Source organism: Scomber scombrus, chromosome 1 (genome assembly GCF_963691925.1).
Source record: "Scomber scombrus chromosome 1, fScoSco1.1, whole genome shotgun sequence".
NCBI lineage: Eukaryota > Metazoa > Chordata > Actinopteri > Scombriformes > Scombridae > Scomber > Scomber scombrus.
Genome location: NC_084970.1, coordinates 18,032,917 through 18,048,154, shown reverse-complemented (window position 1 = coordinate 18,048,154; position 15,238 = coordinate 18,032,917). Strand labels below are relative to the sequence as shown.

General features: G+C 38.6%; 3 protein-coding genes across 3 annotated transcripts; 2 read left to right on the top strand and 1 right to left on the bottom strand.

Annotated features, from left to right (window-relative positions):
• Positions 1 to 691: 691 nt before the first annotated feature.
• On the bottom strand, positions 692 to 3,658 carry LOC133982982 (cytochrome c oxidase subunit 4 isoform 1, mitochondrial). Its single transcript, XM_062421891.1, has 5 exons — positions 3,605 to 3,658; positions 2,683 to 2,759; positions 1,397 to 1,561; positions 1,148 to 1,279; positions 692 to 1,021 (listed from the first exon to the last, which is right to left on the bottom strand). Exons 2-5 carry the CDS (start codon positions 2,756 to 2,758, stop codon positions 885 to 887), a joined length of 510 nt encoding a protein of 169 aa, XP_062277875.1. The 5' UTR covers position 2,759; positions 3,605 to 3,658; the 3' UTR covers positions 692 to 884.
• Positions 3,659 to 3,988: 330 nt separating this feature from the next.
• Positions 3,989 to 8,819, top strand: emc8 (ER membrane protein complex subunit 8). Its single transcript, XM_062421959.1, has 5 exons — positions 3,989 to 4,501; positions 6,032 to 6,108; positions 6,244 to 6,313; positions 7,099 to 7,193; positions 7,379 to 8,819. Exons 1-5 carry the CDS (start codon positions 4,289 to 4,291, stop codon positions 7,536 to 7,538), a joined length of 615 nt encoding a protein of 204 aa, XP_062277943.1. The 5' UTR covers positions 3,989 to 4,288; the 3' UTR covers positions 7,539 to 8,819.
• A 1,780-nt stretch (positions 8,820 to 10,599) lies between these two features.
• Positions 10,600 to 14,535, top strand: gins2 (GINS complex subunit 2). Its single transcript, XM_062418628.1, has 5 exons — positions 10,600 to 10,736; positions 10,978 to 11,092; positions 13,227 to 13,326; positions 13,472 to 13,598; positions 14,089 to 14,535. Exons 1-5 carry the CDS (start codon positions 10,647 to 10,649, stop codon positions 14,212 to 14,214), a joined length of 558 nt encoding a protein of 185 aa, XP_062274612.1. The 5' UTR covers positions 10,600 to 10,646; the 3' UTR covers positions 14,215 to 14,535.
• Positions 14,536 to 15,238: the final 703 nt, after the last annotated feature.

Here is a 15,238-nt window from a genome sequence, read left to right as displayed (position 1 = left end):
TATGTGCTGGACACAAGATTTCTCCTACTTCATTCTCAGTGTTTGTGCATTGGAGGCTTCAGGTTTCCACATCACACTTGTATAAACTGCATACTGGACCACAATTGGCTCCAAACTAGTTGTGATGTCACAAATCCTGTTCATTAGGTACATGGCATACACTTAGATTTTCCTTTAGGGCAAAGAAACTTTCCTTCCCAGCAGATGAATGTAAACACAGCCCTCTACTGTCAAAGTCTGCACAGTGAACCTCAAGCATGCAACTGAAGGAACACAGTGGTAGAGGGGGGCTTTAAAGGGTTCTTAAAATATTTGACCAAAGTCACATGACTAATTCATAAACTAACTGGATAAAACATATTGGCATTTGGACCTTCAGAGTCAACTTCCTCACTTTGCTTAAAGTATGCAATTGTGATGTGGAAACTTGGAGCTTAAATATCTTAAGTGCCAGGAGGGTAAATTTAAAACAACTATCAGCAATGAGCTTTTTAAAAGAATACTTTTAATGTCCTAAAGCTCAAAAATCAAGTTAAATATTGGATGGAAAACCAGTGGATAGGCAACTATGATTTGAATAACATCATTAGATCTGAAGTCTGTTCATTCTCTCCTGCATTTGACATGAAACAGGAATGCAATATGAAAGCATTACTGATGTGGGACTCACAAAATGTACACAAATAAGAGGGAAAGTTTTATCAGTTTAACAATTTTTTATTCTTAGTTCTATAATACACGATGACCATAAGAGGAAGATATCTTCCAAAATCCACAGACTGAGGTAATATGGACAACTGATGAAGACAGAAATATAAGTAATATTGTATTGTTGAGTTGGTCTGCTTTTATTTTCAAGTATGTGTCATGGTCCTCTGGGTCCTTTACTTTTTCCATTGCTTGTTTTCGTAGTCCCAGTGGACTGAGAAACCCTCCACTGGGTTGATTCTCATGTCCAGCATCCTCTGCAGCTCTTTTTCTTTGTACTCCTTCTCAAAGGTATGTGGGACAGGTCCATACACTGCAAATACACCATAATGTGTCAAATAATGTGCTTAATTAGACTGCAAATAATAATAAGTGAAAAGCAGAGGCAGCAGTACATCAAATCTCACATCATTGTCACTTTATTGGTAACCATACTTACCATATTTCCTCTGCCAGAGAACAATCAGGCCACTGAAGCCGACCAAGAACAGTATCCCTGCAAACACAGTCTTCCACTCTGCCGACCCCTGGTTCATCTCAGCGAAGCTCTCTTTGAAGCTGATGCGGTACACTGAACGTTGGAAACACAGAGGTGCATATACTCCATATATTATTACAATATTTGACCGACAGTTATAAACATTAGAGTGTCTCAGAGAAACAAGAATGCAGTGCAGCATAGTCCTACATGCAATCTTCTCGTCATTGGAGAGTGCAGCCCAGGACCCCTTCTCCTTCTCCTTCAGGGACTTCTGCTCTGGACTCAGGGTCTGCACATAGGAGATTTCAGGCAGGGGGTTGGCCCGTCTGTCAAAGTAGGCAGGGAGAGTATATTCCTCCACCTTTGCAACACCTGCCAGGGATGACAAAGAATGGCTCATTAAATATTTTGTTTCTTGATTTTAAAAAAAAGTACTACATTGCAATTCTAATATTGGTCTCACAATGGACAGTTCAAAACCAAAAGCATCACAATTGATGCAGCATTGTTGCATTACTGCTTTCATATAGTTCACTGGCAGTTAGGAGCGAATAAACAAAAACAGTCCAGCAGTTAATTTGTTTAATCTTTTGAATGGGAAAAAGGGGGTTGTGCTTTAACAACAGGATTCTCAGTGTTAAACCAAAAATCCAGCAAGCAAGTTCCAAAACATTTGAAAAGGAAGCACATCTCAAATTTCCAAATCAAAGTGAAAAAAAACCCTAATTATTCTGTGAAATAATCAATAATGAATGTTAACAAAGAACACACACACATTTTGTGCAGATTTGGTTGCAGATGAGTCAGCTAGTGTGGTGTTAGGCTTTGAGGAAAACTTGCATACTCTCCCCTCTCCATGTCCCATGTTAGTACTTATCATACACACTAAATTCAGTATCAGTAAATACTTCCACATATGCAAAAAGGTAAATGCCATCACCGAGTAAGTGTCTGGCATTTTTAATTATCTGTAAAATACAGTTACTAGTAATCTGCAGTCTATCTGTAGTATTAGAATGACAGCAAGTCCAGATTTGAGTGCTTGCTGCAGATTGTAAATAAAGATTGTGCAGATACACTTATATCAGCTATGCACACTCACATGGGGTGGCAATTATTTGCTCTAATTTAAGTGCCAGCCAGATACGACACAAATGTGTCAGACTATGTGAAGTCAGAAACAGGTCCCTTGCACCAGCCGGATTTACATTACAGGATGGAAATGCGCCTTCGGTGAAAAATAGGAAACTACTTTCATAAATTCTAGCCTCACCGTAAATACATTCATTTAGTTGTACTCTAAAAACACACCTGTCAATGATTTACATTCTGTGATAAATTAAATCATTTTAAAGGTCACTACAGTTTTATCACCCAGAAATCAGATGCTTACCTTTGTGACTCATATAAAAGATCAACAGTAATAAAGTTAAATATAGGCCAAACAAAATCATTTGTTGACCTTGCTGTGTCATTTCATGGGACATACTCACCATGTCCTCCACGTACACACACAGATGTGGAAATGGCACGTTTGCCAATAAGGCTGAGGGCTCTGGAGGCCAGCATTCTGTGGAAAGATTATACATACAGAGATAAACAAACTAATTCAGCACATTTACACACAATTAAAACACACTGGCATATTTACACATCTTCTGTTGAATTATTTAGATCAAATAACATACATTTTCTAACATCACCATGATAAATGCTTTTATTGGGTAACCATGTATGTAGAGTATAAAACAGTTATAAGAAACCTAATGTCAGGGGTGTTACACTTCATTTGTCACAAGTATATAAAATGATACTTTCTTCCATTGGTTGACAGTCTTTTACAACGATTTACGACATTATTTGAATTTAAAGGTCACTTTGCTATACAAATGATAACTACTCATACAAATTTCACATGTGGGTTCATCTAAGGTTACGACTATCCATCCAAAATAGAGGTCTATAGCATTACAGTTACGGCTACAATGCTAAGGCTGATGTTAGCGTTAGCTGCAAACACAAGGTCATGGCGCCCGGGTAAATATGATCACAGAAATACTCGTTTTATTGGACACACTTCAGCTTATTCACACGGATTGAGAATGCATTTACACGAGCACATGCCGAATGACAGAAACATGTACTGTATGTGCAACGCATCTAGGTAGCTATCTATCTGCAGCTACAAGCTAACGACAGCTAACCGGTAAGTAGTTGTTAGCCTCTCCTAGATCCGACGGGTCTCTGACAAAGTCACTGGAATATAAGTGACTATTACGGCCAGAAACGCCGATTTACCTTTGGTTACTTCTACTTTACATGCGTATAATATCGCCTATCTGAGTGAGTAGCCAAGTGCGATATATATTCATAGGATTATGAAGGTAGTAGATTTAAAAAAATACGACTTATTACCTCTTCCTTGCTCCCGTCTGCGATGGTCTAAAAGGAAGTGTGACTCGGAGCGGAAACACGTCAGCGACGTTATGAGGCGGGGCAAACGCCTTCTATTTACAACCCGCATTCCGAGAAGACCCGTCCTACTCTACCTCTGATTGGCTAGTACTCGTTGACATCGTTGGTTAGATCAGAGCGATAGGGTTAGATATAGGCATGAAAAATAAGACGATTGGTTAGGATAAAAATATCGGGATCAGAGCCAATCAGAAGGGTTTCAGGGGTACGTCTTCACAGAATACGGGTGGGGAAAAAAATACGCAACTCAGGGGGTCAAACTCATAGGCCAAAGCCGACATGTTTTTACGTTATTTCCATTCCGATTTACGGTACCACCGGTGCAGTAGAGAACGAGTGGAGAAGGTGGAAGTACGATTTGCTAGCCTGGCTCGATTGTGTGACACCGAGCTATTCATTTTGCACAAAAAGACAGTTGTGGTTTTTGCTAACTGTTGAAGGGTTACATGTGCTCGCTAGAAGGCAGAGAGTCAGCCACACATCTAAGCAGTGAGTTGACTGCTGAGGAAGATATCTACTTTTCTCCGGGTCATGATATGTAACATTAGCAGGCAGCAGTCCTTTCACATCGTGTAAGTTCTCAGCTTCTCTGGCAGGACGACTCTGCTCAAGTTCCCTATAATCATGCCTATTCAATTGACGAGTCAGGCTTACTGTAAAATGCTTTTACACGCTGCCAAGTATCCTCACTGCGCCGTGAACGGGTTGCTGGTGGCAGAAAAGACGAAGGAGAAAAAGAAAGACAGCCACCATGATCCAGTCCTATGTGTGGACTGTGTGCCACTCTTCCACGGCACTCTTGCTTTGGCACCAATGCTAGAAGTTGCTTTAACACTGGTAAGTAGGCATCTATCAAGATATACACCCAGTTGCCAGTTTATGAGGTACACTTAGCTCAGACTAGAGCAGTAATACAAAAGGCGTGCAGCAACAACTGCCGTTTTTTTTGTGTAGGCTGTCACTGGAGGATTTTGTTGCAGCATAACAGAACTGTCTGCAATGTAATGAAAGATATAATACATATTTCCACCCTTAATTTATGACAGAGTAGACAAAATATTACAAACATCAACACCATGGCTGGAATAAACAATTATTTTCATTATCAATTAATCTGTCAGTTAGTTTCTTGATTTCTTGTTGGGTATTTAAACAAAAAAAAAACCCATCACGTTTTTCCAAAATCCCAAAGTTATATCTTCACATTTTGTTTTGCCTGACCTATATATTTACACATATTTATTATATTTGACTCACACGATTCAAAACACTTAGTTTAGTTCCTATAGTTTACTTTAGCTTTCGCTTCATCTAATATTAATTCATTCAACTAATTGTTGCAGCTCTATTCAATGCCTCTCTAAGACAGTTTAAAGACATTTTAGCCATCATGAAAAAAAATATTAGTTGCATGGTCATTGCATTAGACTGCATTCTTTGAGCTAGGTTTGTGTACCTTTATTGTCATTACAACAATCATTGTTAGGGACTTTGGTGAGCTCAGAGTGTAGGTCGGACAGGACAACATTCAACACATAATACTAATAAAACTGTTACATAAAATATACTAAATTCAATGTTTAACATTCCCTGAGGGTTTTTTGACTTTTTGTGCAGTCTTACCCGGGATTTCCACCGGGTCCGTCAGCGGCACCTTACAGCTGCGCCACAGTTTAGCTCCGTCCTCTGCCCAGCGTCAACTCACACCGGGAGCGTTACAGCAGCGGAGCGGTGCCTTGCGAGCCAGCAGTATTCCCGCGAGATCCCGCGAGATCCCGCGAACTGGGTGTATAAAGTCAACAACAAGAAACAACTGGTTTCTTTGCTTCTCGGACGTGAAACGAGACCCTTTGATCGATTGACTGCTGACCTGGGGCCACCGGTTATGACGTAATGTGGATGTGAGGTTGTGATCTGCGCATTGTTTTATTTTGAAAGGGGACGGAAGTTTTATTATGCCGATTCTGTGTCTGACTTCCTGTCTGGTGCAATCTGCTCTGTTGAGCTTGTCGCGAGTTAGAAACGTGTCCGTGAAAAATAGAAATGCTGCGGATTGATAGCGCTGCGGCGCGGAGAGCCGCTGCTGGGACGTTGCTGAGACGTTGCTGACACGCTCCCTGTGGAAATACTCTCATTGATTATAGTGTTACCTATCAGCTCCGGTGACCGCGGCGCAGCTGTAACGTGCCGCTGACGGACCCAGTGGAAATTGGGCTTCAGTTATTTTCTCTAATGTATTCATTTCAGCAGGTGCACCTAACAAACTGGTGACTGAATGTAGTTTTTTTCTCCTGTTGTGTTGTTCTGACTTCAGCTATTGTTCTGTCCTTTTAATTCATGACTCTATGACGCCTGCTCCTGTCTCAGATCGATACTTGGTGTAAAGAAAACAATTATGTCATTGCTGGATATTATCAAGCCAATGAACGCACAAAGGATTCAAGGTATGGACAACTGAAGGGACACCAACACCCTGCTGTTTCATTAAAAACAACCAGTGATAAACCATATAACAAACTCCTCAAGACCTATGATATACTATACTTCATTCTGATATACACAATGTTTTTTTCTTGCAGACCCAACCAAGTTGCAGAAAAAGTGGCTGCAAGGATTTCTGAGAACTTCAGTGAAGCAGCAATTGTTATGGTAATAGTAAATAATGGTTGTGTGTTGATGGACTATACTGATGGATTTACATATTTTTTGTTCATTTACCCTTAGGTTATGTGTGTGTATGCTGTACACATTATTGATGTTGCTGATCTACCAAAGTATGCTGACATTTGTAGATTAACAAAGCTGTTCTTCCTACTTGCTGCAGTTTAAAGGATAAGGCTGGCAATTTTCTATATTTGTCTTACTGTCAACAAATTTCATGCACAGAGACATACCAATTCCATAGACCTCAGTTGTTCAAAAACTATTAAAAACAACTCGGAGAGCCACAACACTGCACTATGCAACACGTACATTCGTCTTTAAAGACAGTGGTTAACTGTAGCTCATTTAGAAACAGCTAGTAGTTGTTATTTTTGTATGGCAATACAGTTGAAATTAAGATTGTGTTTAAAAGTCATCCTAGTGGTACATCTCCCTTGGTACACAAGATTTGACATGTAGCTGCACTACTACGTAAACATAAAATCTAAAATATGAATTTGGATAATTCTTTTAAGTTTGAGATGTTGGGGCTCCCCACTATCATCCATCAACTCTGAAGACTTCTCCAAGCGGTTTGTGCTTTCAAAAGGAACAAACACCTGAAAATGCCATGATATATACTGTCAGAATAATCAGCGGTATTGTGAAGTATACATAACTTGTAATGAATACCCTAAAGCATGCAAAAAAAACCCCACGTGTGCTCATTTACACCATTACAGAACAGGTCTGTCACAGTAATGCATATAAATTCTCTTTTTTACCCTTAGGTGGACAGCAGTAGATTAAAAATGAGCTGCAATGAGCCCATTGTGCTTATCTATGATCATCATGAAAACAAGTGGAAAAACAGAGAAGTAACTTGGTAAGTGTGTTTGTGTTATGAGGTCTGACTGCAAGATTAAGATGCTGTATGTGCACCTCAATTACAGCTTCTGACTTCTAGTTTCACGTATTCTCTCATTAACTTAGACTGATCGGCAAAAATGGTGTACATTGTCTAGATATGTTTTAAGTCTTATACGACAAACTGAATTGTTTGTCTTCTAGTGACTCTTTTGAGGACTGGAACGAAGCACAGAAGATCACATCTGCTCTGTTGGAGGGCAGGTCGTACGAGAATTTGATTGACTTTGACAATCACTTGGATGATCTAAGGAACGACTGGACCAACCCTGTGATCAACAAGTCCGTCCTGGATCTGTGCTAAGACCCACAGTCGGGGGCACCATGGACGCACGTTCACAAATTGCTGCCATTTCAGCATGCATGATGCTACTTGATGTGTAGCACAAAAGTACAAAATGCTGAACACAGTCTTTGTTCCATCAGACAGGCTCTCGTATTGACGAGAACTTGCGGAGCACTGACCATTTAGGCCAAAATCTCTCAAGGGGAAGCGCTATATGTGCACTGTTGGCATGTGTCCACCTTTACAAGGTGATACTGAGGTGACAAAGGCAATTACGATTTTGAATGCAATTTAATTTTTTTTGCAATGATCTGTGTTTATTCATAGTTGTGTGCATAAAGTGACATTCTAGTATTGGATCATTTTCTTTCTTTTGTAATTTTGTGGCCAGTAGCCATACAGAGATAAACTACTAAATTATTGAACATTTTAGGTGATGATTGTACTACTGAGATATGATTAAGGATACGTGTTTACTAAATTTGTAGTTTGTATTGAGCCCTAAAACAACATTCATATACAAAGTTGTAATCTGTACATGTTTCTTGACAGTTTAATGAAATGCTGTACTGAAAAGAACACACGGATGATAGAGAACAGGGATCTTAAAAGTTTTGTTAGTGGACTGTAGTTAAAGTCCTTCTTTAGATGCACCAGCAATGACTGACTGACTGAAGAGTTCTGACTTTTATATTAATAATGCTAACACAGTTCTGTCATGCATGACTCCTGTTATTGTTGCTGGTGCACTTCAGAATGACATTATAAATGATCTACAGTATGTTAGCTTATTGGCTTTTAATTGTTGTTCTGGAAGATTTGCTCAGAAATCACAGAATCAGATCACAGGGATGTGTGAATTTTGTTTTATGTTGGATATCTGCGTTAAGATAGGTAATAGTAATTAATTGAGCACTCTAAATATAATAATTAATATTAAATATTGAAATACTAAATGTAAGCATACAGAACTATCTTTGTATTTGGAATTAGAATTTATAAGTAAGAGCTAATTACTTACATAATTGTGTGGACATTACATTTTTTACAGAAATTTTATGAACTGAATGTACAATGAAAACAACTTTTGAAATTATACAAGTCTTTGTCAGATTCATTTTATGCTAGTTAGTAAAGTATTTTGCTAGATGTCTTATATAACTGCATTAGCAGCTGACAAAAGGGATTTGAAAACTGTTGCATACCAGCTCCAGGGCTGCAGCTTTTTTTGGTTTCATTTTGTAAGGATTAAAAATGCTTATTAAGAGCTGCATTCATGATGCTTTTGAATAATATACATTGTTGACCAAATGAAACAGTATGTTGATATTGTTTGTCTCACTTATCACCTGTAGTGGAAAGTAACTAAGTACATTTACTTAATTACAATTTTTAAGTACTTTTACTTGAGCATTTACATGTTCTGTTATTTAATGCTTATGTTACACTACATGAAAGAGGTACATATCATATATCGTAAGATATAGTTACAAGTTACGAAATATTTTACATATAAACATGTTTTCATTGCCAGTAATGTATTATGTAGTTAAAACTGGCTCCATGTTGAACAACTGCCACATCAAAATACTATTTACTTATTATCACATCAATTGTAATCCAATATTATAACATTAGAATATCCTGAAGGGAACCATGAGTATTTTTAGAAACTGAAGTAACATCAGAAATACATGACCAAGGTGGTAATGCTCCCCTGTATTTTAGACATAAAAAATACCCTGATTTGATTTTTTTTCCTTCACAAAACTAGTTCAGTTACCTATGGTTACACATTCTTGAAATCACAACTGCTCCTTCTCCCTCATTCAAAAACCCACAATTTATGAATATGCACATATTTATTACAGTCAGTAGAGGTAAGTCAAAATAATGATTCATTGTCAAACATTCCGCACAGTGGGGCCCGTTCAAGTGAAGTAACACATTTTTGGGGGAGGCTTTAAGTAAAGAATCTGAATTCTTCCACTTGTTTAGTATGGCTTCTGCTAGCAAACAGTGTTTAAAAAATGAAAAAGAAAGAAATAATTATGAGAACAAAATCAAGTGTGTGTTTACTGGATGTCACTGTGCAAAGTATCCACAGTCTACGAGGGAACCTTTATACATTTTATTATGAGTTATGCTTTTCCACAACGGGGAGAAAAAAAAGACAAATCAACCAAACAAAATTAAATATTGAATAAAACAAACAAACAAACTGCCAGCTCACAGTAAAGGTGTCAATCTGTGCAATGAATGAAATGTCCATCAGTGGATGGAGTGCCAGGAATTGAGAAAAATAAACTGACGGATCACAGCACACTACAATGCAATGCAATACATATAAGAAACTTGGGGTGGGAATTAGACAAGGTGTACTGAATTTCGTCAAGATATCGACAGGAAACCATGTCATTCAGCCATTTTTTAAAGCAAGGACGGAAGACAGACTTCACTCTCTCAGGATTACCCTTTTTACAAGGACCATACCAAACATGAGGGCTTGTAGTAATGTAGAGGGAAGAGTCAAAGAAAAATCAGAGCAACCCAATATCACAAAAAACACACCAGAGATTAGCTGTCTGCTGTATATGTTACTATACATCTTAAAAATGTCATGCCAAAAGCTTGTGAGTTTTAAGAAGGCCAGAATAGATGGTCTAGGCCGGGTCCAAACGATGGAACCTTTATCACTTAAAATCATAGACTGTATATAAGAAATGTAAATATCGCCACCTTGTGGATATTACCGGAAACTGTTGCTCGTGCCAAGTGACGCAGACGCACGTCCTACTACGTACCAGGCAAGCCGAACATTCAAGGAGAGGACTGTGTCGTCATGGACAAGCTGACCCTGACGCGGCAACCAAATAGCTATTGAACTGCAGTTTTCTCGTATAATTCAGCCGTGCTAAGTGTGGAGATTAATTACAAAGACGCCGAAGTACGTTAAACACGGTGCACAAAACATTACACGGAGCTCCTGATGACGACACTGTCCTTACCTTTGTGTTTGTCTTCCTTGTCGGTCGACGTCACCTCCAGCGCGGGAACGTTTAGCGGTGTGGTTGTGAGGGTGAAGCTCCGAGAAAACAAAATAAACTAGTAGTTAAAAAGACGGCTATGGATCCATCGGAGGTGGAGTTCCTCGCCGAGAAAGAAACGGTGAAGATAATACCAAATTTCAGTCTAGACAAGATCTTTTTGATCGGGGTAAGTGAGTCAAATAACATTATATTACACGTTTCAAAGTTAACTTCAGAGCAGATGCTGATAGCTTTACATAGCTGTAGCTATATGAGCCTGGCTGTATGGACCAATAGCTTTAGTGAATCTGTTAAACCAAACCATTATCTGTAATCTACACGTTATGGTAATGTCTGCATGCTAATGACAGTGGAGTCAGGTGTGTGAGCTGCCATGTGACGCACAAGTGTGTGTGTTTGTGTGTCAGGGCGACCTGGGGCCCTTCAACCCTGGACTGCCCGTTGATGTTCCTGTGTGGCTGGCTATGAATCTGAAACAGAGACAGAAATGTCGAGTTATTCCTCCTGACTGGATGGAAGTTGGTAAGATTCAAACACAATATGTAGGGCCATGACATATTTCAACTGGCAGAGTGTATTTATTGGTTACTTTCAACGTTAAGTTACTTCAACTTAAATTGAAGCTGTTAAATTCTTGATTTTCCTTACACTTAGTAATATTTCTTTAACCCTCATCTTAGCAACACATTTAACACATGAGGAAGACCCACTGAACAAACTACTGTTTGAAACAACCATCGTAGCAAAATGTTAACTTATTTCTTCTGAAAACAGTATTAGTAATGTATGAATGTCATATGAAAAAAATGCTATTTTAAGAAAGATACATTTATTTTGTATACTGTGTAAAATTAAAAAAATATATATTGTTCTCTTTAATACAAATTGTCCCGAGTACGATCTTTCCACAAAGCCTTCAAAATGAAGGTGCCCCTAGTGTGTGGTACTTTAAATTAGGACCCATGACAAACATGAACTAAATAAATAGTCTATTAAAACTGCATAGATGGAATTTGGTCTTTTCACTGGGGTCCTCCAGGAACCCAATACATTATTGTTTTGTTTTTTAAAAGGACCAATTAAAACACAAAACAATGATATAATATGAGCAAATTGATTGGTAAAGTCATGAATAATTGGAATGATAGAATAAAGCACTGTGCAATATGACCAAAAGTATACCGCTGGGGGCTGTATCCAAGTCAGTAGGGTTAAGGTTAAATTTAGACAGGTCACATTTACTCTATCAGCTTGTTCCAGCTCTTCATTAAAGCTCTATGATGTTGAACATTGATTGAACTATTCAAACCCAATAGGCAGACACCCATGTTTTTCATGGCTGCATCATTCTGTCACGTGGAAATATAATAGCTGTTTTGTGTGCAATTTTAAACCTGTTCATCCAAAAGTTTAGTTTAACATATCGGATATCTTTGGAACTGGAAATTCAAAATAAACATCTGCATGTTTGATAAATGCTTTGCCACACAACAATTTTCAAAGGCTAAATCATTTTTTGAAACAGCTTGTGGTTGTAAGGAAGTCAAACAACAGTCAATAGTGCAGGTGTTGCAGATTATTTACAGCTGCAAATTAATAAACATTTGGTTTGTTAGTGAGTGTTTTGCAGCTGTTCAGTTTCAAGTTGTTGACACTAACAAAAATATAGACATTTGCTAGCTGTAAGTGTTTTTCTTAGTTCATTCCTGCTTGATGAGTCATAGTAATTTTATCCAACAATGCAGAGAGAAAGCCTGGAACCTGAACTTCTAAGACTGGCACATCTTAAAGTTATTGACATTTATACTCATGTCTGGTAGTTTGGGTCATTCAGTTACTGTTGCCCACTGTTGACACTTTAAGAAACACCGAGCAGAACCCACCCTCCTTCACATCAACAGAGACAGGGTGTCCACCTTCAATTAAATCTCTGAAGACCTCAGCTGGACAGTGAACACCTCTGAAGCAATGAAGAAGGGCCAGTACCGACTGCACTTCCTGAGGGTGCTTCGGAGGAACAAACTGAAGGAGAAGCTGTTGGTGTCCTTTTACAGCGCCACCATTGAGAGGGTGCTAGCATACTACATTTTGGTGTGGGATGCTGGCTGTTCGGCTGCTGACAGAAAAGCTCTGCAGAGGGTGATAAAAATGGCAGAGAGAGAACCATTGGCTGCCATTTGCCCTGTGTGGAGGACATCTCCAGCTCCAGGTGCCTCTGCAGGGCTTTGAAAATCATTAAAGACTGTTCCCACCCAGGTCACAAACTGTTCTCTCTCATGTCCTCTGGTAGGAGATACAGGAACATAAAGGCACGGACAAATAGACTCAAAAACAGATTTTACCCGTGGGCTGTCAGGCTGATGAATCTCCAGTCCTAAGACAATTATAGTCGGAGTGAAAAATTATAGTCTAATATGCAAAACTGCAGTCTTAAATGCAATATACAGTCTATTAAGTGCAAGTTTTTTTACACCATTTTCTTACACTATTTATGTCCCCATGCTTGTTTATGTTGTCTGTCTTATTCATTTGTTTTTATTGGCTAATCAGTACTGTTTTCAGATGTAGCACTCCTTATCTCGTTGTATGTTCTTGTACAGTGATAATAAAGGCTTTCTATTGTATTCTGTTCTATTCACTGTGCTATAATGTGCAGAGAAACTGGAGGAGATGCGAGATCTTGAGAGGAAAGAGGATACCTTTACGCCCGTTCCCAGTCCGTACTACATGGAGCTGACCAAACTGCTACTGAACCAGTGAGTCATACAAACTGCCATACACAAACAGGGCATCTCATCTTACTGTTCTGGTGGGGTTTTTTTAGTGAGTTTGTGAAGATGTTCTCTTGTTGCCTGTGTATGTTGCCCTCTACTTTGCATGACGTTTTGTCTGTTTGTCTAGCGCGTCTGACAACATCCCTAAAGCAGATAAGATCCGCACGCTGGTGAAAGACATCTGGGACACGCGTATTGCCAAACTCCGCCTCTCTGCTGACAGCTTCATCAGTCAACAGGAGGCACATGCTAAGGTAAAACTGCACACTAAACACACTGAGCAGGATAGTTTGCAATATAGCTACATATATCTATAATCTAATTTCACAAGCCCACTGCTGCTTTGGTTACATATCTCTCTGCTGTGGCCATGTGTGGGTTGTTTACTGCCAAGAAATGAGTTTAAAAGTAGTACTGTAGTTGAAATGTGATAATACTGAATTTGAGGGAAGATGCAGTGCTTTTGAATAATTTTTTCCACTCGAGAGCATCTTCAAGTGATAACTTGACTTAAATCAACAGGATCAGCTGTCATGGTTGCAATGTTTTGCAAAGTTATTGGGATTATCCTTTTATTCCTTCATTTTGTTGCACCACTGCTTCTTTTTCTTCTGTCATATTAAATTGAAAAGTTGATCAGAGCACAAGCGTTCACCGCAGTCATTGGTGAAAGACCATATTTTTACTTTTTTGTTTACAACTGAGCACGTCGCCCATCTCACGTTGGTTCTTTTTCCCTTCTAGCTGGACAACCTGACTCTAATGGAGATCAATACCGTACGTGCATTCCTCCTTGATTCTCTCAACTGCATGTACAAACTCCGTTCCAATCTGCAGCCATCCTCCAGTAAAGGACTCATTGACTATTGATTAACAGGATCACGGCCTGCTGAACAGTCAAGTATTTGGGAAGGCTGGGGTAACCGCCTCACACTGAGGTGTGTATCGACTAACTAGGCTCTTCATCACTGAAAATAACTGAGCCATTAGATTCTGTTAACGGCTCTTTATTGTTCAGCATTTTTAAGGTGTTATATTTTTCTTAAGGGAGACATTCTTTAATCCATACATACTAAAAGCATCAAGGGTTGATATGTATCTGCTCTTTGAAATATTTCTGTATTTAATATAATTTAATTTAGGATACGCTTTGTACTTTAAAACAGCCAACCATGTTTGTAAGTGTTAATATGCAACATAATAAATGTATTTTCTAATGTTTTTATCCTGAAAATCTTTCATTTTTAATTAGTTTCTCAATCTGTCATGATTGTTTTAGTTTGCATTAACTTGTATTATACTTCTGAAACTTACAGTGTTGTAGTTGTGCATGTTCAGCTTCAAAATTGTAGCAGAAGAAAGGCTTTAAAAAAGTGCCTTCCTAGAAATCTGGGATCTCACATTTAGCATACAGTGCAAATCATAATGACATAAGCAAAAAAAAATAAAGAAGCGATACTGGCCTGTAAGGGAAAAGGGGAAATCTACTAATCTCTGTCACTCTTTAGGTCCCTGTAGGGAAACTTACCCTTCGTTTGACCCATCCTAAATATTTAGCAGCAGTGGGGAGCTTCAGCTCTGAGGTCTGAGAGCTATGGCAAAACTACTTCTAAAACCTAAAATAGATGTCTTTTGGCATGGAAGAACACCCAAATATGTTTTATCTAAAACCAGTGACAAGATAATCTATGAAGAGTCTTTACAAGGAATGGTTCAGAAATATCAGTCCGTATGCGTTTCTGGTTCTGGCAACTTCCTTGTTTAAGGGAAGATATTAGGAATACTGTGCCTGAGTATTAGTTCCACATTATACATGTATTATTTTAGTGTGCCATCCAAGTACCCACAGACAAGAAAGATATTTAACATTTTTGAAATATTTTATTTCTTTTTT

Bases quoted from the DNA above. Each gene is read 5' to 3' on its own strand.
- emc8 (XM_062421959.1), top strand. From the start codon at position 4,289: ATGCCTATTCAATTGACGAGTCAGGCTTACTGTAAAATGCTTTTACAC. The intron at 4,502-6,031 runs GTAAGTAGGCAT...CTCCTGTCTCAG, and splicing joins TAGAAGTTGCTTTAACACTG to ATCGATACTTGGTGTAAAGA. The intron at 6,314-7,098 runs GTAATAGTAAAT...TTTTACCCTTAG, and splicing joins GTGAAGCAGCAATTGTTATG to GTGGACAGCAGTAGATTAAA.
- LOC133982982 (XM_062421891.1), bottom strand. From the start codon at position 2,758: ATGCTGGCCTCCAGAGCCCTCAGCCTTATTGGCAAACGTGCCATTTCC. The intron at 1,562-2,682 runs GTGAGTATGTCC...CATCCCTGGCAG, and splicing joins GTGTGTACGTGGAGGACATG to GTGTTGCAAAGGTGGAGGAA. The intron at 1,280-1,396 runs GTAGGACTATGC...TCCAACGTTCAG, and splicing joins CAATGACGAGAAGATTGCAT to TGTACCGCATCAGCTTCAAA.
- gins2 (XM_062418628.1), top strand. From the start codon at position 10,647: ATGGATCCATCGGAGGTGGAGTTCCTCGCCGAGAAAGAAACGGTGAAG. The intron at 10,737-10,977 runs GTAAGTGAGTCA...TTTGTGTGTCAG, and splicing joins ACAAGATCTTTTTGATCGGG to GGCGACCTGGGGCCCTTCAA. The intron at 13,327-13,471 runs GTGAGTCATACA...CTGTTTGTCTAG, and splicing joins ACCAAACTGCTACTGAACCA to CGCGTCTGACAACATCCCTA.